Source organism: Lepidothrix coronata, unplaced genomic scaffold (genome assembly GCF_001604755.1).
Source record: "Lepidothrix coronata isolate B3197 unplaced genomic scaffold, Lepidothrix_coronata-1.0 Scaffold103, whole genome shotgun sequence".
Lineage (NCBI taxonomy): Eukaryota > Metazoa > Chordata > Aves > Passeriformes > Pipridae > Lepidothrix > Lepidothrix coronata.
Genome location: NW_016690283.1, coordinates 1,281,307 through 1,303,911, shown reverse-complemented (window position 1 = coordinate 1,303,911; position 22,605 = coordinate 1,281,307). Strand labels below are relative to the sequence as shown.

Below are 22,605 nucleotides of genomic sequence, written 5' to 3'. Positions count from 1 at the left end.
TTTTTTTCAGGTGAGGGAGGAGGAAGCAAACACACAGAGGTACCTGAGTTACCTGACACACACTATGGATCTGAAGCTAGGACTAAGAAATTTTATTGATTAGGAACTACAAATAATGACGAATAGATCCACATCTGTGTAGTAGTTGATTTAAGAGGAACCAAAGAGACAGTTTGATACAGCTTCAAAAATGTGGCTATGTAAAAAAAGAAAACAAACCACCAAATCTTTATACAGGATCAATTAACTTTTAAGACTAAATGTAAAGGCTTAATAAAGGACACTCCAGCCAGGGATACACAGAAATTTTATGTAAGAATCTTTCAAAACATGTTGAAAGATACTCGACTTTTACTGTGAGATTAATATTATACATTTTATATTATATACTATTATACATACATTATACATTATATTATTAAAAAGATAAAGCTTCTGCAGTTTATGAAATCCACATTTAGACACAATGCTGGAGGTTTCACACTCAATTAGCAAAACCCCCTTCTCCCCATCATCTTTACCTCCTGCTGTATTAACTATATTTTAGTAATATTCTGCTGTGTTATTTCATAAGTAACTAGGATATTTGACAATCCAATAAGGTTTCTTTGTCCAAATGAACCAACTGTAAATGGACATAAACTGAAATTAGTCAAACCCATAAATTCTTCAAGCTTACATGACTAATATTGGTAACATTTCTATTTAGCTCTGACACATTGTTTTCATGGCAACTAAGTATGTGCTGAAAAGACAAAATATTTAGAAGCCAAAAGAATACCAAACCTTTAAAGCATGTGCTTATATCAAACAGCTGTGAAGTCATTCTTTCAGACTAACTCTTAACCAGATCCTTCCATTACAATGTTATGTTCATCTGCTTCCAGACAGATAAACTAAAAAACAGAGAGCTTAGAGGTCTAGGCTTTGGAAAGCCAGATAAATGAGAACTAGAACAGATTTCTGAATGTTGAGTAAAATGTTGAGTCATGATCAATTAAATACTTCTTAAACAAAGCTGAAAAATAATTCAGCCTTTTCTTCAGCATGCCTATGTCTTTTCAGCCTGGAAACAAAGTTGAGAATAAAAATATTAAATGAGGCCAGCCTGCCAATGTCTTAAGAGAACTATTCACAAGTGAATGTGGATGACTTTTGACACACAAGTTGGGAGATAAATTTAGACCCCATCACTGTGCTGCACATATAGCAGGAATAAGGTAAAGAACTGTATTATAGGGAATAATACTTAGTTAAATTGCACTTTAAATCAAGTATTGAACATTTGATAACTATAAAAGAAAGTAGTCAAAAAGCATTCTTCAAGCAACATTAATCTCAGTGGTACTGCTGTAACTATTACAGTGAATGGTACAGCTGGACCTCTTTGTTTCTACTGGTGATTTACAAACTTCCAGTTGTACAGAATTCCCTTTCAATTAAAGCCCACAAAGTATTGTAAGCCCTGGTCAGAGAGTGGACTATATGAAGCACTATTAGAAGACCATGAGGTTTCTGAGCTAGAAACAGAAACATCATACAGGACAATCTAAAACCCACTCGTTATTTTTTAAGTCGTATTGACAAAAACAACAACAAAACAAAATTAAAACATATTTACTATTTCTGACAACAATCATGCAGTCTAGTAAACAGATAAAATAAAGCAAACAATATCCTTTTAAGGTATTATTTCATAAGCACAGATCTCAATATTTTACTCCAAATCTGTGACTATTCATATGTACTTTTATCACAACTACAGCAAGGTGATACTGACCCACTGAAATGACACAGTTGGGGAAGATGGCACAAAATTGCAAGGGTTTCTATTTACTTCTCTTTAAATAACATAGTACAGTGATGACCATAATTATGATTTTTAAAATAGTACTTATAAAGCAGAGTCAACTTACAGGGTTATCAGTAGATTCATCAGCCAACTGTAAACCAAAGTAATCTCTCTCTGTCAAATCGAGATGCTTGAAGACTACATCCAATAGAACTTGGCCCTGATCATGTTTCTGTAGAGAACAAATGCATACCTTTTTTTTAATGAACAAATATATAATTGGACACAGAGACTTCAGGCAGGTAGAGAACATATACATTCTTTCAGATGTGCTGTAACAGTCTAAATTTTAAATATCAAGAAATGTATCCCAGGAGCACTATTTTTAAATGAGCTTCATCTCTCTTTTTGAAACATATGTAAGGAAATCATTTTTCTTCTCTGTCATTTTCTGACAGTAAGAATTTCTCACTTCTCAGCTAGCTACATGATTATTTCTGAAAGCCATTCATTAGCCAAATTTGATATTTAAAAGTAGTACTGAAAAACAAAAAAGAAAAAAGTTTAAGATTTAATAAAGAACTTGGTATAAGTAAGAGTCTTGTTTGGGTCACTGAATTCAAATGTACAGGTCTGTACAAGTTATTCTTCCTTATTTTATCTGAAAACCTATTCCTGACTCTAAATGAACCAGCACATCGAAAATGTTTCCAAAGTTTAATGGCACAGACAGCTGAAGCAGCCAAATATCTAATTGAGAAGCATCATTTAAACACGTTCTCTCTAAAATACTACTTCACTCTAAATGAACTAATTCAAATGAAGTGGGTAATAGTAATATTGTTTTTCAGAGACAAGTGAACAAACTTGATTTCTACTCCAGGGACAAATCTTACCCTCAAAATGATATAAAAAGAATCTGTAGTTAGTACCTAGCAATTTTTTGCCTAACCTGAAAATGCTGCCAACACAGTAACTGAAACACCAAGTGTGTCATTATGACAGGACTCAATAAACGCATTTGGTGAAATCTGAAGGGAGTTTCCCAAAGAAGTTAAAGTGTCATAGCTCCTTGAAATACAAGAGACAAGCAAAATTCTGCAAGAACAACTGTCAAACAAAAAGAAATAAGAAAGCGATGATTGATACATTTTCCACCCAGATTTTCTACTCCTCTGGCGCCCAAGCAGAGAAGCTTCTAATAATCTCCTAGGTGCCAAGTATTATTGATGCTGCAGTGGATTTGATACATCTTGCCTTGTTTACTGTAGGCAGTAAGATATTTTTATAGTTTTAAAACAAAAAAACCTGTTCTGCTCACAAATGACCTCACTTCACATAGAGATTATGTAACAGTTTACTTTTACAGCAGTTAAAACAGAAGTACGTAACTAAAAGATCAAAATAAGAATTTGATATCCATGTAAGAGAAAAATTTACCAATCTACAAGTCCATAGTCAGACATTTGTTAACATCTAAGAGCATCCTATGAAAACTAATTTTTTTGTTCAGCTGAAGTTACACTGAAGTTGAATAAACTGTCACTGGCAGTTAGTTGGGGCTAAAAACTCCAAAAAGCTTGAAAATTTATTTCATAATTTTTTAAAAAAGTAGATAACAGTTATCCATAAATTATGCTTGAAATAATCCCAAGAGGACAATCATAATCACAGCTCTGAACATTCAAGTTGAAATTACATAAGGCATATATTTCAGATCTCATATAAATTTGGCTAAGTTGAAGCAATCTATGATTTGCTATATTTACTTTGAAAAAAAGATCTTATTTAAAAAAAATACTACAGAGAAAATTTCTTGATGTTTAACAAAATATAGAAGCACCACTGTTAAAAAGTTCACTACTGGAAAAATTTACTTTCCAAATTACTAAAAACAAACAAAGAAAAAAATCAGATGTTAATGTAATAAATGTACAACAGCATAAATGCATAAGGCATTTTTATACACAATCCAAAAAATAGTCACTTTCATTTTTACTAAATTAGGAGTTTCTGCTATATTTTGAAATAAACCAGTCATCAGTACAGTTTTAACAGCAAATAAAACTAATTTTAAAATTACATAGCAACACTAATTGCCTCTTGGCATTTTTCCCATGTAGATTTAAATGAGAACTCAAACTGAGAACTTATGACGGTAACTACCAGAAAATGGGAGACGTTTGGAACCCAAGTTTAGGCTTACAATTACCACAGCTGACATGTGACCTCTTTAAGTAAGTTGCAGATACCATCTCCGTAGCTTTTTTCCAGTCTAATCCTGACAATGTGTACTGTTTCTTAAATATCTGAATAGATGTTTCCTAATGAAAAAGCTTAGAACTCGCGGATCAGTTTGAATTAAGAAACACAGAACATCGGTTCACGACTGCAAGGAAGGTATTTCTGCTGCAACTGAGCAGCAAATTTGGTAAGAGAAGACTAATTTCAACATGAAGCATTTGTTTGGATCAGAATGTTTTACTCTCAGTGCAAAATAAAGATAAGCATCTAGTAAAACCAGACCTCAGTTTAACCCATCTCTGATATTTATATAATGATGTTGCAGCTTGCCAAAGCAGGTGAAGGTCACAATCCTGCTTGTTGAGAAAGGTCCAAAATATTTGTAATACTATCACAACATTGAATAGCTGCTCCAAAACATAAAAAAATATGATAGCAAGTTTAAACGTTTGATTTTTTTTTTACACAAAAGCAAAACCAATTAATGTAGATGAGCATAAAAAGAAACTTGCTTTGTTGCTAGAGATACAAAGTTAAACACTGTCATTTCCTTGTAAAACATGAAATAATGGAAACATATGAAAAATGGGAACTATCTATCACAAAACTACAGTAGTTAGACACAAAAATATCAATATTTTTTCCAGACTGAAGTATTAAAAGGTTATATGTACTTATCAGTCATTACTGGAGGCAAAATGGCTCATAAATTTTGGCCTTTCAGGACAAATTTGACATAAACACTAGACATCAATACGTTAGCTGCACTTTATGAACTATCTATCATCTAGTACCACTAGATACATACACACATTAATTTCTACTTGCAAAATGATTGTTACCTGTTCACAAACACCCATGTTTGAAAATTTAGACAAACACCTGCAACTACACAGGTTTAATGCCTGGTTACCAACTACTACCACCTTCTCACTCTGTATTTCTGATGTTTTGGTTTTGTCACTGGCCACATCAACTGCAAACATGAGATATCGCTGTAGTGTCAGCCCAAACAAATTGGGACTTGGGATGACAGAGGAATGGGATGATGGGGGTTTTTTTGTTTGTTTGTTTGTTTTGGTTTTTTTTTCTTTTTTTCTTTTTTTCTTTTTTTTGGTCAAAGAAAAAAGTGCAAGTAACTAAGTAATGCTCAAGATTAAATTACTGAAAATATTAACTTCTAAAATTACAGGGGGGGTGGTATGCGATTTTTGGGGGTATTTTTTTTCTTGTTTCGTTTGGGTTATTTCACAGGTTTTCAGATTTTACTTCTCCTAGAGTGTAAGTTCATTAAGTTTGAAGAGCATTCTGGGATAATAAAGGCTCCAAACTGAAACATTTGTCCACGACCACTAACCTTGCTCACAGAACAACCCATCCCATCTACCTTGACTTAGTTTTTCCCTCAATTTCAGTGTGATCTCTGTATCCACATACTGGCTTTCAGGGACTACAAGTAAGTCATCCTGCATGGAAAATATATAATTTGAGGTATTTAAACAAGTCATTAAAACCAATTAAAGTAATTTGATCTTGAAGAAGCAGTTTTACGGTAATGCAAATCATCCTGATCACGTTATTAACTTGTCAGCCTCATTCCTCCCAGCCACGTGCTCTACTGAAGCCTGCTTTTCAGGATCGAAGCAGGATTTCTTCATTTGGTAAGCAGAGCATTTTATAGAAAGGATTTCTACTCTTCAAACATAGGCACAGGTTAGCTCCAACTGATTCTTCTGCCTGCAACCAATATAACCTTTGTCTGGCTACAGTCCACAGGGGTTATTTGGTTTGATTTGTTATGCTCTATACAAAGTAAAGCTTAGCACAAAGCTGCCTATTTTGCAGATCAATGGAAAGGGCTGGTTAAAATGTGAACTTAGAACATGTCACATATTATCAAGAGACACTGTCTGTGATCGGTACTTTGCTGCTGGAGAAGAAACAGCACTTGAGTACATTTTCACTAATGCAGCACTGCGTACTCCAGATGATTAAGTTTTACAATCATTAGCATACGGAATACCTATAGCAATCATCAGGAGGAAAGAACACGCTAATTTATTTGATGTTATCTTTGTTCTTCTTATTTTGAAAACAATTCCATAAATATTTATTGCTAAGTACAGTGTCAACCGCAATAAAGTAAAACAAAGCTATAAAACCTGAAAACCTGTATGCCATGTAGGTTACATTTGCTACAGTTGAATACTTTATTACTCCCTATTTGTGAAAAAACAGATTGAGGGTAAGACATGAGATCAAAATATTCAGCACCAAGGAACTTTTTATTACCGAGACTCAGTTTTAATAGACAAACTTGCAGACTGATCTGTATAAGCAGTAATGCGTGATCCATGCAACTAAAATATTTAGCACACTAGGGAGGTGGTGAGAACATATTACATAAATTTTTCTTGGGAGAGACAGAATAGACATTTGAGTATTTATACCTGGTGATTCTGCTCTAGAGAGGCACTAGCATTCTCTAAAAACATACAGCTGTTGAACAGCGAGATCAAAAAGAAGCACAATCTCCCACACCTATTGTACAACAATTATTCCTTACGTTACCCAATTCTTATAAACAAACAAAAAACTATGAGACAGATACCTTAATGGAGAACTTATGCACCTAAAAGCAAGACAAGAACATTTACAATTTCTTATGTGCTTCTAATGCATTGTATCAAACTACATTTTCCCCATAATGCTTTTTGGAAAGCAGTATAGACTGGATAGCTGTTAGCAAGGATGAGAAGAGGGAAAAGGGATATAGGAAAAATTATCCCAGAAGGAAAATAGGCCTTGATGTTGACAAAGTCTTTGGGTATCCCTCCCCCAGCTCTATCATTCAAAATTCCCACATTTTACGACTCAGAAATCCTGAAAAGTTAAATATTTTCTGAATGAACTACAAAAATGTCTCAAGAGAACATCCTAAACTCTTCTGTCCTGATTGAAATATCTAAACCAAATAACCACCTGACCTACCTCTAAACCTTAAGTACTTGACAATGGATCCTTGCAAGTTTTTGCTAGATAACAGATTTCACTTCTCTGATAGGTAGCTATAGGCTGCACAGGCTCTAACCACTGATTACAGAAGAGAGAAATGCAATCTCTCTCACCAGTCTTCCCTAAAACATTCAAATGTATCAATATCCTTCCTGAACACTGAATATCAGAATTCAATATAATTACTGAGCACCAGAACTTTTTCAAATAGTCTAATTAAACATATCCCCATAGATTTGACAACTGCTTCAGTTTCTCCTTCATTTCCCATTTGAAGTCCCACAGCCTTGTATGATATTGAGCTACTCCTTCACTCCACTTGCTGAGGTTTTCTCTTGAAAAATTTTAGTAATCATGCTACCTGTAACTTTCGCCATCACGTTATTTAACCTTTCTCCATGTAAGTCATCAATTCTATACCTTATAAAGTAAAAGCAGAGTTCTACTGCCCCAGGACAACCCTACAGCTTCTTTCCTCTTAAGTTCTGGTTCTTCTCATACAAAGATCCCTTTAAATGCTTTAATGTTTTCTTGTGAGGTCCTTGCCTATTTTTGAAAGCAAGGGTTGTGCTTGTGGGAACATACACACAAAACCATGAACATTTTCATTTTAACCCCTTATCAAGGATTACAGATTAGAAAATGGGAAGAATAACATATTTTAAATTCCAGGTTCATATATAAAAGTTATTAATTTTTTTCATTCACAGTCCTCAGTATTCAGCAACCAGCTTTGTATTTGCTTTCCTGCCATTCTCACCAGTGTAACAGAAGGTGGTGAGCTTAAGTGAGGGAAATCAGAGAACAAGAACGTTAACTGAGAAAAACAAAAAGCAGGGAAATACTTTAAGATGACAGCTGTGACCAAATATAACCAAACAGATGATTGAACACAGTCAGCTTACCATTATATCTTATTCATGCTCAAAATGCCAAAACCAGAACGCAGCAGAACAAAAGCTTTTCTTTCAACTCAATGTCAATACTGTCCTCCATTTCCACTAGACAACTTTAATCCATAAAGAGAACTACTAGAAATAAATTATGTTCTGTACATTGGATTTTGAAATGATGATGGTGCCAGAATGACTCAGTTTACAGTAACACAGCATGCACATGTACAAGCACGTCTGCCTGAACACAACTTGCCCTTCTATCCTGTACCTAATACAGGAAGTCAAACTCTAGCCATACAAATCCAGCAAAGGAAAGCAGGCCTGGGATATTGATTTGCAGTAAGCCAATTACTTACATTAACTCTGAAAGCTTGTACAGTGTTATCCAGGAGAAGAATGTTGCAGACCACCTCTGTATGCTGCCTGTCCCGTGCCAGCTCAGACGCTCGTACATTGTAGGTTCTGCCAGCAGGCAATCGGAAACGTGCGGTCATTACTGTCCACACAGGGTCTGCAGGCAAAACAAACACAAAATTTGAAAAGATCAAAAAAATGCAAATGCAAGAGTGTCATACTTCAAAGAAAGGTGAACAAACAGCAAGTCCATTATTTTGTCCATTACAGACAAAAGAAGAAAGAATACTAAATTCATCGTAGCCAATAACGAAGCAATGTCTTCCAAGTTACGACACAACCTTATACTAAAATACTCAGTCCTTTACTTTCTGTCCATTGTCCACACCCTCTCTATTTTAAGGTTGTTTTGTAGTTTTGCTGGGTTTTTTGGGTTTTGGTTGGTTTTTTTTTAAAGATTCAGAACGGCATTTTCAATTCAAAAGGCACCGTAATTGTTGGGCACCATGGCTACTAGGTCCCAAAGTTAGATGCAATTAAGTAATTAATTTCAGTGCAACACAGCAAAAAGAAATATGCTTACATAAAAAGCTTTATAGAGAAAAAGCACAGAGAAAAGAAAGCAGCAAATACACGAGACTTTGATGCGTTATTCTGCAAGGCCTGTGCATTCACAGTGTAATCATTAGACATAGAATGCAGAGTCGTAACAAAAACATTAGCATTGTTTCTTCCCCCTTTCTTTATAAATTACAACATGAATAGTTTAAGATTCATCAAACCACTGAATCTTCTGCCTATGTCAATTTGTCAGTTTGAGAGCACAAACAATTCTTATTCTCTAAGTAAGGAACTGTGACGGCCACAAGTCCACACCCTGCACTGAGAGCCGATAAATGAAATGCAAGAATTGACTCTCACTTTTCAAATCTAAGATTCTGATGATTATCGTCCAGCCCTGGACTAGCAAAGTACTCACGTCCCCACCTGAAGCTATTAGCCCTGTCCAACGATACCAGCTACTTTCTCAAGTACCTCACAGGATCAGGGCTTGTGATTCACCTAATTACACAGTCAGCAAACTATTTCCACATCCTTTGACAAGGGTACAAGCAAATAAAGTTTCATAACTTAAGCAGAGAACATATTGAGACATAAAATTAAAATACATTGAAGAGTAGTAAAAGAAAACAGGTATTCTCAAAACCGAATATAAAACAATTGATTTTTCCTTATTCTGTATAAAATTATGAAGACTTCAAAAACATTTACATTTGGGGGGGTGGGGTGTATCACAATAAAAAAAACAAAGGAGAATTTAGCAGAGGACAGCAAATATTCCAGCAGTGATTAGAGAGCTTGTATGGATTGTAAGAGGTAGATGTGCTCCAGTATACACAAATGAATAGGGGTAAGAAGTGAAAGATCAGTCCCCTCCTAAATGGTTGATAATTTCAATACATAGGCTCTCATGGGAAAGCGATCCAAACTGGGACTTGGCAGTTTAACCATCTTTCCACTGTACAGCCTGAGCAACTGCCCTAAAAATCCCTGAGGTAATTCACTTTTCTAAATCACATCTTCTGCTCTTTAAGCATGACCACACACCTCAGACATAAAAAATCTTCTTGATGATAATCCATCCTTGCAAAATGTTTCAGTTTTGACTTAACCAGCCTTTTCAGATTAATAAGTACTTGCTTCCTTACCAGACAGCTTTTTTATTTTGGAAACTCAGTCATTCTGGCTTCACAACTGCAATGCTGTATTCATGCAGAATTACAGCAAGTTTATTTTTGTTTTGCTAAACCAACATGACAAACTGAAGGACACAGGCAACAGATAAACCCACCAGCTGCTAAACTCATGGCTTTCTCTTAATGATAAATTAATGAAAAATTGTGTCGCAAACATTAAAACTCTCAAGTAAAGCTACAAACAAAGTACGGGTCTGACAGCTCCTCATGGAGAGGCTGCTTCTGCTATGCCTTCTACAGCTCTCAGAAGTAAAAAGGAGAAAATCTTTAACAGAGAAGAGGAACTGAACCTCTATACCAGTGACCTGAGCCAACAAGGTAACGTTTCACAAACAGTATTTTGTCACATAGACACAATCTCAAGGCCAATTGCCCTACTAGTCAGAATAGCATAAAGTCTGGCATCTCTATCAGTGCACCTACACAACCGATAAGGACAGCCAGGACTTTAGGATGGTATTTGCCTGTGAGCTAAATCAAAGAAGGTTTCAGAAAAGCATGCCATTTGATTAAAAACAGTTTCTCCATATCACAGAACTAACCCTTTGACAGGCATATTTTACAAGGATATGAAAAAGTAACAAATCAACCAAGAAACAGTAAGGGTTATCTTCAGAGGTCCTTTTCCACACATACAAACACCAGTGCACAAAGCAAGACTGTTTAGCTTCCAAATAAGTACTGCAGTCTTCACAAATCCATTTGGTAGGGAGCTAGGTGAGTCTAACTCAACAATCTACAATTTTGCAGAAGAAGGGAAAAAAAAAAAGACTTGCTAAAGGCCAAAACCCATCATGCTTTAAGGGAAGAAAAAGGCATGTCTCGCCTTTGGCCCTGTTCTTTCCTCTATATTTGTCTTATTTGCTGACCAAGACAAGACCAACAGTATTTCTTCCTTCCTCATCGCTACCTTACACTAGACAGAAAACTTCTGGGTTTCAAACACAGCAACAAATCCATAAGAGTGAGCAAGGAGAAAATCTGCCCTCAGTGACCCTCTAAATCCTTTAACACCAAGCAACCTTTCGCTCTGTTCCTTTGACAAACCTGCAGATCTATCTGTGCTTTAACATAGATCATCTTTGTTCCCACCAAACGAAAAACAGCAAATAGTCACAGAGAGTGATTTGGGTCTTTCTCAATGCACACAAATGAAATGATCAAATTCAAGAAAGAAAGTACTGTATTATAAGTTTGCTATGGAAACAGGACCACCTATACTGGGTCAGAACAACAGTTCATCAAGCTCCCAGACTGGAAGGGCAACACTTTCTCTGTTCTCTTTAAGGAAGAAAGAAACAAATAGGACACACATTTCTCTCATGTTGTTTCACAGTCTGGAGTTTAGCATCTTCCTGGTGTGAAGCTCATATTCCCATCATGCTGGACATCAGTCATTCATGAATGTTTTCTTCATAGACTTATGAAACCATGTTTTGGACTTTCAGATTAGGCAGTGAAAAATTATATTCCCTGTCTCACATAAAATACATAGTAGCTTGAACTACCATCTCATAGCAGACAAGTTTCTTGCATGAAACTAAGAGACTTTTGCAACAAGGGAACATAGTTTTACAGCTAAGTACAATGACTGAAATCCTGAAATACTTCTACAAAATGGAAATATATCAGTCATGAACGTAATAGAGAGGAAGGTGACAATAGAATTACTACTTTTCTGCAAACCACATTCAAAGTTATTCTTTCCACATGTCAGAAAAGAAACTATGGAAGCATGTACGGAATAAGCTAAAAAGCCTTCACTATGACATGCTCTCTCAAAAATACTCCTCCTTCTAAGATCTGCCAGGGCTATTACATGTAACTGCTTTGTGGCCAATCCTGCACACACAACCTGTATTTAAACCTCTATCAGCACACGTCCATTTTACAAAAAGGACACAGTTGCTACGTACAGACAGACCCTGCAATTAGTGGACTTACTCTGATACATTTGTTTTACAAAATAATTGGCCCCAAATTGTATCCATATCATCTTTACTACTCCTTTCTTCCAGACATAAATGTACCAAGAACACAGACAGTATAATTTCTCCTGACCACATATTGCAAATCTTGCTATACATTTTGAAAACTTACTAACAACATAGTAGGATGGGTAGCTATTGCTTATAAGGTTATAAATCATAGCTATCTGATTTCCCAACACATATTGATATTTAAAATGACAAAAACTGATAAAAATTCAGCTACACTGGTTGCATGCTTCTGCAACAATAATACGTTATAGCTGAAGTTAATATGGAACAAAAAGAGGACTTATTTGAGCTCCAAAGTAAAATCTGCATCCCCAAAAGAAGTAAGAGTAAAGACAAAAGCTGAGATTCAACCAAAATAAAAGTTTGAGAACAACTGGTTTAAACAGCAGGCTAACTTCAGCAAGGTACTACCATGTGTGCACATCCATGTCATAGGCAGTGCCATGGCCACTTACTCTACATTATTTTTATACATGCAAGTATGTTATATAAATTGGGCTCAGATTAATCTTCACATATGAAGAAGGTTTCTGCTAATAATTTTTCAGTGTTTTCTGCTGAGCATGTGATATTTAGATACATGAATTAACAATCCAAAGCACGTGCTGCTCCAGCAACTGGAGAAGGACAGAACTTGTGCAACGAAGCTCCACTCACCTCTCAGGTCTGTGGAGGGAGTAAGTTGTACATTTCCTGCCTGAGCTCAGGTTTCAAGTGATGAAGCAATTCAAGGGAGTGTTCCCTATCAAAGGGCAGAACATTCCTGCAATACTGGCTTGGTTAGGGCACTGAAGAGCATATAGAAGCTTCAAGTGAATTTTCGGCATCCTTTATTCTTTTATGTAAATGTCTGCAGTAAAATGACAATTTGCTTCGGCTTACAATAAACTAACTGATTTTAAGCAGCTTAATAAATAAGCAGTTGGTTAAGCATGTAATTAACTGAAATTTAATTTATCCAGGAGTGCAACCACTTTGCTGACTTGATGCAAACTGTCTTTAAAAGAACTTTTCATTACTGTATAGAAAAGCAACCACCTTAACACACTGCCCTATGCACATGTGCATGACAGGACAAGAGAAATTTAATTTTTCATGGCTTCTCTGAAGCAGATAAGAAGTTAATGCACTGTCAGATTTCCATTTGTTCATAAGCTCGTATTTTAGCAACCCAGAAGGCATATATTTCCACCGTGGCCCACCTGTTCATTTGGGGACAACACATTAAATGAATTTGCTACAAGAGGTGGAAAAGTAGGCTGGACTCATAGAAGACCTTACCACATGGTGCAGTTTGAATACATTCAGTAAAATGTAGACCCCATTGTTACTAAAATTACCCAGACAATCTAATTATGAGGAAAAAAATTCTATTAAAAATACAAAGACAATTTTTAAGGTTTAAACAGAGTAATACAACAAACTGTACTTCAAACCAACACTGAGTTATATCTAGAGCCCATCTTCATACACGTTTATTGAAAAAATGTTAGTGAAACTACATTAAATGTTTTAATCCAACTAGTCAGAAAATGCTAAATGTTAGTTGACTGTGTACTATTTGAGGGAATTCCACATCAGTCCAACACAAAAGCTCAAATTTTTTTTTCTTTCAAAAATCTGTTTTGAAAGCTTTCAGCAATTCTGATGTAGTCCACAGCTTCAGGACATTCCTTAAAAATAAAACCAGAGTACAAATGCATTTTCATTTAAGTGAATTGACCCATGCACTACAATCCTGAACTCGATCCAACAATTCATACTTCATTCATTTCTTCCTGCTTTCTGCTCACCAAACAATGGAAAGTATCCATCAATCTTTAAAGCTGATATGTAAACATTGGTTCATTGCACTTTGCAGTCACCAGGTGCAAAGGTTTCAGCAAGACTTCTAGTCAGACAACAGCATCATTATTGATTCTGGGCTCTATCAAAAGTTTCTGTTTAATTTCTAAATTTATCATCTTTAATATATAAATTAATCAATTATATTAAATTAATCTGCTTAAGGAAAACAATATACTCCTGAAAAGTTATTACACAGCCACTTATTAAACTTTTCCTAAAACTTCACTGGAAAAGAGGGATATCCCATTTTTGCTGTTGATGAACGGAAGCAGTTACTGTGACTGTGCAACGTAACTACAAGCACGAGTCCTTCAGTGCTACTACATTCCCAGACAGTTGTCAAAAGAGAGAACTGGATACAAGGAGACATGGGCTTTGGAAGTCAGGAAGGTAAAGTTTCCAAAACCTCAGCAACTTCTCTTCACTGGTGGGTAACAAGACTGTGCTCTCTTTAGCCCCTGTATCTGCAGAGGGCTGGCAGCTCCAAACTCTGCTGCTCTCTTTGTTACAGCCTGGCCCTGAGCAGCTCCAGACTTCCTACATGAAGATGTTGCACAAGCTCACCTAATTTCCAGCTGCTTCTACACGTTCCTCCAAGACCTCTATTACCGGCAGACACTCTGAGATGCTTGATTAAATTCTTCACAGATGCCAGAAGCATAGAACAGCAAACAAAATTCCTATCTGCAAGTACTTCACTTTTGAAAGCAATAAAGAACAACATACTCATATGCCCCTCAAAACAACCATCATCTCACCTGCACTTTAATGAATGAGCTACTCTTACATTCTCCTTTTCTACATCCTCAATCAACGACATGAAGAGCAAAATCTAACACAACAAGTGTTCATTCTTAAAGTATATTTGACGGTTTCTGAAAATTCTGGGCCCTAACTTCAACAGCTGAGAGAAAAGAAACTCGATTTAGCCTCTCTCCTCCACCATCAGCTTCTCCTATACACATGCCAGTAACAGAGAATTAATTTAATATTCTAGCTGCTTGGATAAGTTTCTAAGATTGTTAATTCATTTTATGAACATGGGATTTCATGGGGTTTGGCTGTGGATTTCAGTACAGGCTTGATGCCTAAATTAATAAGTACTCTCAGTTAAACAAATTACTTGAGGACTTCTTTTTAAATTAAGACCTCCTTGGATAATGCTTTTTATTGACTTCTTTGGAAAGGGGTTTCAAATTTGAACAACTGCTGTGTGATATCAAACAAGATTTTCACTGTTATAATCACATAATTACTAAAAGAGACAAAGGTTAAAGATAAAACACCTTGCTCTGTCACTCCCAGAATCTCATACTTTCTAACATAAGAATAATAATTAATGAGTGTTCAGTCCTTCTACACAGGATAGTGGTGAATTTGTTAGAGACACCTGGAGTCTGTATAGCAGAACACAGCAAATTAGTGAGATAGTACTGCAGCAAGCTACTATTTCATCTAAAAAATAAACTATTTTGACAATTTGACAATTTCCTCCCTTGCTCCTCCCTGACCCCAAGAATAAGGGCACAGCTAACAGAGAAGCCTATAATAAGTGAAACTTCTTTCTAATTAAATGTCAATACTCATTATGCTTGAACTGCATGCACCATGCTCACAAAAAAAGCCTCTCAAATTCAGCTGCTCCCTTTCGCTGCTTTGGGTCAGAAGTAGGACAGTGCAGGAAGACTGGGATCTTTGCTTTGCTCCTGTACTCAGCATTTCAGGAAACACAAAACAGCAACATGAAATTCATTAGTTTGAGATCACAGTACCTACTGGCACACTTTAGAAGCAATATTAATAAAAAAAATAAGAGTCCTTAGAAACCACACCATCAACACTGCCAATTATTTTGAACCTCAAACCTTTATGTCCCCCCTTCCAATGTTCAGTCATGTTTCATGTGGAAAAAGTAATCCCTCCATCTTCACTATCCAGGACTATTGATGAGACAGAACTTGAGAAGATATTAATTTTTTTTTTGGTGAGAAAAAAAAAAAAACAAAACAAAAATAGACAAATGGACTTATAGATTCCAAACAGCTCAATATGGTTCATTAAGTTTCAAATTTACTCTTAGCAAACACCTGTCCAAACCACATTGCAACCTGAGAGCTTCAGAGAGGCTGAAGAAATACACCCAATACACTAAAAGTCTGCAGCTAACAAAGATTTAGAATTAAAGCAATCAGATCTTCTCCCCCTCAACCCCCACTTTTCTACTGCAGCAGGGCACCTGTTTCCTTTTTCACTGCAACAGTCTTACAGGTCAGAGTGTGAACGAATGCTAAGACAACAGAAAATCTCCTTCCAACTTGTTCCTGCCAACTCCTGGATCAGTACTCACTGACCTGACGATAACAGAACCCCAGAAGATACAGGACCTTTGCATCACTTCCAAATGATGCAAGAAAAATGTCCAGAGCGCACGTGCCTCTAGGCAAAGGCTTCATAGCAAGTACCTATGGTTATTCACAACAAATACAAACTCATCTCTCCTGCAGGTGACACACTGAAACTACAGACTGGAAACATCACAGGAATTTGTGCTGCTACATTGTTTCTGACCCAGAGACCTTTTACTTCCAGATGCTACTCAGCGGTTAGGGAAGTTTTATGAAAACAAGTCACACACACATTTGAACAAGATGTGTGAAGAAGCTTACAGGAGGTTTCAGAGATTACTTTGAGCACAAGTGTAGAAAATTTCTCTATGATAGCAATCTACCCGTACACACCTTAACAAACCAGAAAAACCCTCACACCTATCCCTCTATTAAGCAATGGACTATAACTGATCTTCAGGAGTCACCTGGATCACAGCGTGACCACTTAACAGAGTGGTTTAGGAAAACCATGCCATGATGTGAAGAAGCAGCAGGCAGCGAGCAGGCAGCTGAAGCTAGAAATGCCTTTAAGTAACGATATTGGTATCATTTAAGGCCTGTCATATGAAAACAGAAGTTGAAGGCAACCACCAGCTACAGCAGTACCAGCCTGTGAGCCAGCAAGGGCACATAGAGGGAAGAGGCCCTGGCATGACAGGCAGCGAACACACACGTGAACTGATTTGAGTTAGCAACTGCCCACACTCCTTGAATGAGCAATTTAGGATGGAAATGGCAAAGCTAGCAGGGGAAAAAGCGAAATCTAACTTTACTTTAAAAAAAGCCGTGGAAGGGCAGATAGCTGAAGCAGTGAGTAAAGCTGCCAGGAAAAAAAATCAGGAAGAGAAGCACCATTTAAATATCACTAAATGGTGACTTTTAACTATTCTACTATATTTAAAAAATATTGTAAATTAAACTAATATGCAAATGCATTTATAAGACCTTGTTTCCTAGTGCACAGCTATCACCTCATGATATTTGGAGTTGTTTATCACGTGTAAAGATTACCAGGAATAAATAGAAAAGTTTTCCAAGCGAGTTTGACCTCCATTATTTTAAACTCAATTCTATCCATAACCTGCCCCTGTTTGAAAACAGTGTTAAAATGGCAATCCATGATCCTCACACAGATGATTACTACATCTAACTCTTCCCATTCCAGGAGCTGGATATCTTATTCTTGCTTTTATGACTCAATGCTATAATAAGAGGTAATAAATGGAGACTATAACGAAATACTACTAAAATATCTTGATAGAAGCATCTCAAAATAAATCCGCAGTACTTTTTAAAATGCATTCTTAAACTAGGTTAAATAGATTTAAATAGATCTTTCGTTAAAAAGAAATTCTGGCTCTGATACAATTCTAAGATCAGGAAGCCTAAATATTTACTTATCAAAAGAAAAAATGCTTGAAATCAGTGCAAGTCCAGACAAACTACAACCAGAAACACCAGGTGACAACAACAAGTTAGTATGTTATATCTTGCTGAAAAAAGGAGGGGAGGGGGCAGGAGGGGAAACCACCACCAAACACCAAAAATCCAAACTTCTTCCTACAGTTTTTCTCAAAAGTATCAAGGGGTAACTAAATTTGATTCCCCTTTGCTATACAACTTAAAAAAATATTTCTTCACCTATTAAAAAGGGAGTTTACAGTTCTCTACGGATCCAGTAGAACCCAAAAGCTCTTTAGTATTAAAAAGGAGTCTGTTAAATTCTCAAGTTTTTAATGACAATGCACAACTGCCTGTAGCTAGAATAACCTTGTACAGTCCTTTCATGATACTAATTATTAACAGCTCTAAACTTGAGCAACAGCCTGACTATACACGCTAAATTGAGGAAATTTAGCAAGTGAGAATTAGGTTTTGATTCCAACTCTTCCATCTACATACAGGAGGGGTGTTTCCTAACACAATTTACGAATTCAAAGAGAGAAAGAAGTTACACACACACGTAATAACTGCTGGTCTTCAACAGTGGTACACAACTAAGCAGATAAAACAAAGGTGAAAAACCAAATGCTGCAAAGTTACATGTTCTAACTTGGTGTGACTGTAAATAAACTCGAGTCCCACATCCTGTACAGTGAAAAAGCCTCAACCACAATTACCTGAACACAACATCGACAGAAAACATACCAATGGAGAAAATCTGTGGGCTAGCTATTAGCCACTTGAGCACCCACAAATCAATACTGCTGCACACAGCAGGACCCTCAAAACCAGAGCAGCCAGTGGAATTGGCAACTGTAGTTCCAGCCACGGCATCTGTGTTGTGAAGCCTTTGAAGTCAAAGGCAGTTTGAATTGAAAACAAACTGCAAAATTCAGAAAAAGCTTTTATTCTACTCATAGCCAACTTCAAGTTGAATTTTGGCTGGCACTAGAACTGAGGTATTAGACAGAGGGAGGAAAAGTTGTCTGTGTATATTTTGTTCAGAGTTGCTAAACCTAAGCCAAATTATCTTCAATAGACTTAAACATAGCAGATGCTAATTCTAAGGCTCAGTATAACCAACTGGACATTTTCCATCAAAATTAATTTTTAATCAGAAATGCTTTTTCCACAAAATAGAAATTTGCACATGGAAAATTTCATTTTTTCCAAAACCCACCGATTTTCTGCTGGAAACACTAAAATAATGCCTGTCTGGCTACCTGCCTGGAAAACGCTTGTCAACTCCGCTTCTTCCTCCAACAGAAAACAAACCAAGGGAAGTCTTCTGGCAGTGCTGCCCAGAGAAGTGACCTCACTCCATCCGTGCCCCTGGCTTTCAGCCACCCTGCCTTGCACTCCTTTCCTGAGCACCCAGACACTCAGCCTCTCCCCAGCATTTTGGCCATGAGGTGTGAGATCAGAGCAAGTTGCTTCCTTGGTTGGTTTTAGGGTGTGCACTAGAAAGACCCCAAAGCACATGTGGGCACTAGAACAACAGCTCTCCACATGGGGCAAGATCAGTTTTCCTGGTGGACCTGCCCAGTAGCAAAACAACCATCCTATTTCATATCGTCCCAAATTTTAAGGCCTCCTTTTACTTATTTCTTTATTTACTACTAAGAGCTCTCACAATTTTACAATTTCAGTGCAGCTCAAGTGAGTATTTTTCTGACTTGCCTCTGCCTCCTCTCCAAAATTAAGTTCACAGGAAACAATTTCCATTTTCAAGCCAGATCAACACCAGAAATTCACAATTATTTGAGTGAATCTGACAATGCAAATATCACTCATGTTGAAATGAAATCTGATAATCATTCACAGACAGTAAAATTAAAAAAAAAAAAGAAACAAAACCAAAACCAAACCAAAACCCACAGTTTTGTGGGTTTAGCTTCTTTAGCAAAGTATTTCAAAGAGGTCTACATTCCCCAGATTTATAAATTGTACAAACCTTCCCTGTACCAATTCTATCTGTACTTCTTACAAAGTGAAACTCAAAGTCAAATGAAAAGTTTTCCAAAATTGAGGTACATCCTGACCTCAACAGTGACACCCTGTCAGGGGTTATTAAATGTCAAGGCCAGAGCGCAGGCCCCCTGCACTTACCTTCACACATTCCGAGTTTTGTACATTGCTAAACTACAATCAAATCTGTACATAAATAAGAGGATAAATTATCTTCGTGCGTATCTAAAAATGGTTTTCCTTTTGGGATATGTTTCCCTCTTCTGAAACTAAACTGACAAACTTACAGAAGCATCAGTAAAAAAATGTAGGGGAAGAAAACATAATGCAAGAGGAAAGACAAGATCCAAACTTATATAAAGGTTTATAATTCTTACAAGGGTTCATCAAACCTTACTTTTGAAAAAGCCTTGAAGTTTTATTTTTTTGTTTCTGAATATGATTGTTTTCTTCCTTTCAGATTTTGTTCTTTATAGCATTACCCAGTAATACTGGGAATTTTCCACAATATTAACATAACAAAAATAGCAGATGTTATTAATGGTGTGAAAAGCAACATAACACTGTCAAGGTTAACTATGAATATACTGGGGAGGGGCATAGGGAGCAAAAATCCCTATGTTCGTGCATCCAAAAAGTAAAGGCACAAAGGTGTAGGTATACAACTGGAAAAGGCACAAAACCAGGAACCAGAATTTTTTAAAGTACTACAGCACCAAAATGAAGTCACCATATTACCCAGGTAAAACTAAAATTCACTGACAAATTCTGTATTTATGTACTATTCATCTCATCTATTAAATCTCAACCCTTTAATTAGAAGCTAGATTCCTTTTATTAACGTAATAGCAAATCAATATCCAGGTACAGGGTATACATTTTTTGTACAAAAAACCCCACTAGTTTCCTTGCATTTAATAAAAGATCAACCGAGAAAAATTAACTGACCATTTTGCTTGGAGCTGAAAACTTCAAAAATCAGCTGCCATTCAGAACCAGCAAGAAACTTTCAATACTGATGGTTTGAGGTTAATTAATTAAATTATTCTATTATTTTACAGAGTTGATTTTTAGTAGGAAAACAACTTCTACCATCTCCTGTAAAGCATTCATGTTCAAGAAGACACAGAGGTTTTAATGCTCGTTTATCATATTGGCTCAGTTCAGTATCAAGTGTCACATATGCTGAAAAACAGGCACATAACCATGTTACAAGCCAGTTACTCACCTGGCTAAAAAAGCTATAAAGGCAATAAAAGAAACATCGCAACTCCAGTGGAATAAAACATTGCCAAGAGCGACAAAGGAACCCACACATCCAGAGTTCACGTGTGCAGAAGTTAAAGAGCAAAAGGCTGTTAAATGGAGAAAGTACTACAAAATTGTAAAAGGCTATTTATAGGCTTTGTGTCACACTACTATTTATCACACTGCTATTTATGCTTTCTCTCATGTATTTACCACTTTTAAGCGAGAACAAAACCCCGACTGCAGTTTAATCACCTGTATATCACAGGCTCTTCAGTTACATTTACTTACTTCTCTGTTGCTCCCAAGAACTTTCATCTGGCCAAATCCCTGGTAGGAAGCCAGCACCTCCTGCCACCAACCAGCATGGAAAGCGCCCACTGCCCCTGACAACACTTTCACAGTATCAAATTACCTCTTATTCTTCTTTGTAAGAAGTACCCTCTAAAAATATGTTCTCTGTCACTAAAACCGTAAGATGGTTCAAATCCCCACCCTGAGCCTCTTCACTGTGCTCCAGCTTAAAGCACACAGTTCTGCCTCAGGCTGGGAACAAGTTTGGGTTTTGATTTTTTTCCCCTAGCAGAACTATAAATGCCAACTTGGTTGTAGCCACAGCCCAATACAAAAGTTCACACATCACAGCAAACCTTCTCCAACTTGTGGTATGAAAGATCAAACCAATTTCCCCCCCCACACCTCCCCCCAGTCTAATTCTAAAATCGTGCTGCAAGGGACAATTATATATCTAATCACTAAACTCTGAGTAAGTGTAACACAAATCATCTTTTCCACTACATTGCCTATAACTGGCATCTACTACTTTACAATAAAATAATCCAACCATAATAGTTGTTCTCAAAAGAAGTCTTAACCCAGAGATTAATTTAGCTTTCTATGCCTCAGAAGTTCACACCACTTGCATAAAAAAATACTGTTAAAAATGAACTTAAGCTATTTTACTGTTTAACTGAATACAGTACAGACTGTGACATCCTAGCCTTGAACAATCTTTGCCCACTACATTAAAACTAAGGACACAGCAGTCTGTTACTCTTTGAGCCAAAGGGCTGAAGTTGCAGACTTAAAAGCCTATATGCAAACTAATTCACCTTTCAACACACAACAACTTTACAAAATGCTTAGCAAAAAAACCATTTTGCATTGTTTCTTCCACTGTACTGTAGTTAACAGACACTATTGTAAGAGAACAAAACCAGTTATAATTCCCAGGCTGTTAGAAATCAGAAGTTTGCAAGGCTGCCTCATCTTCACTGCAGTCACTTCTCTCTGCTCCTCCAGGCAAGTGCTCAGCTCCCAAGCCCCACCTCTGCTGTGCTGGGGCCATGCAAGGCAGCAGATGACAGATTTGAACCAATTCTTTCAGTGCTCTCAGTTCTCCTTTCATTCTACTGAAAAAGTACTTTAAATAATAATGAATGATTATGTTGAACATCTATCTGTTTCAAATTTGTAACAAGCATTGGAAGCATGTGGTAGTCTATGAAAACCTGACAGCAGAGACCTAACGCAAGGCTTAGTGAGCATGTCAGCAGCAAAACTGGCATGCTACAAATGCCAGAAAGGGATTTCATAGTCAAAATAAAAAGGTAATGTACATCTGCAAGAAAAAACAAACATACCATGGTTTCC

General features: G+C 36.6%; 1 protein-coding gene across 3 annotated transcripts in view; it reads right to left on the bottom strand.

Annotated features, from left to right (window-relative positions):
- Nucleotides 1-22,605, bottom strand: part of PTPN4 (protein tyrosine phosphatase, non-receptor type 4) — a 113,233-nt gene that overhangs the window by 63,726 nt on the left and 26,902 nt on the right. For all 3 annotated transcript variants that reach the window (XR_001876203.1, XM_017823509.1, XM_017823508.1), the window contains exons 2-3: nt 8,304-8,458; nt 1,917-2,024 (exon numbers count right to left, since the gene is read on the bottom strand). Coding sequence is in view for 2 of the 3 variants with exons in the window: in XM_017823509.1 (XP_017678998.1) it covers nt 1,917-2,024; nt 8,304-8,458 (263 nt within the window). In the remaining variant the exon portion in view is untranslated. The remainder of the gene's footprint in view (nt 1-1,916; nt 2,025-8,303; nt 8,459-22,605) is intronic.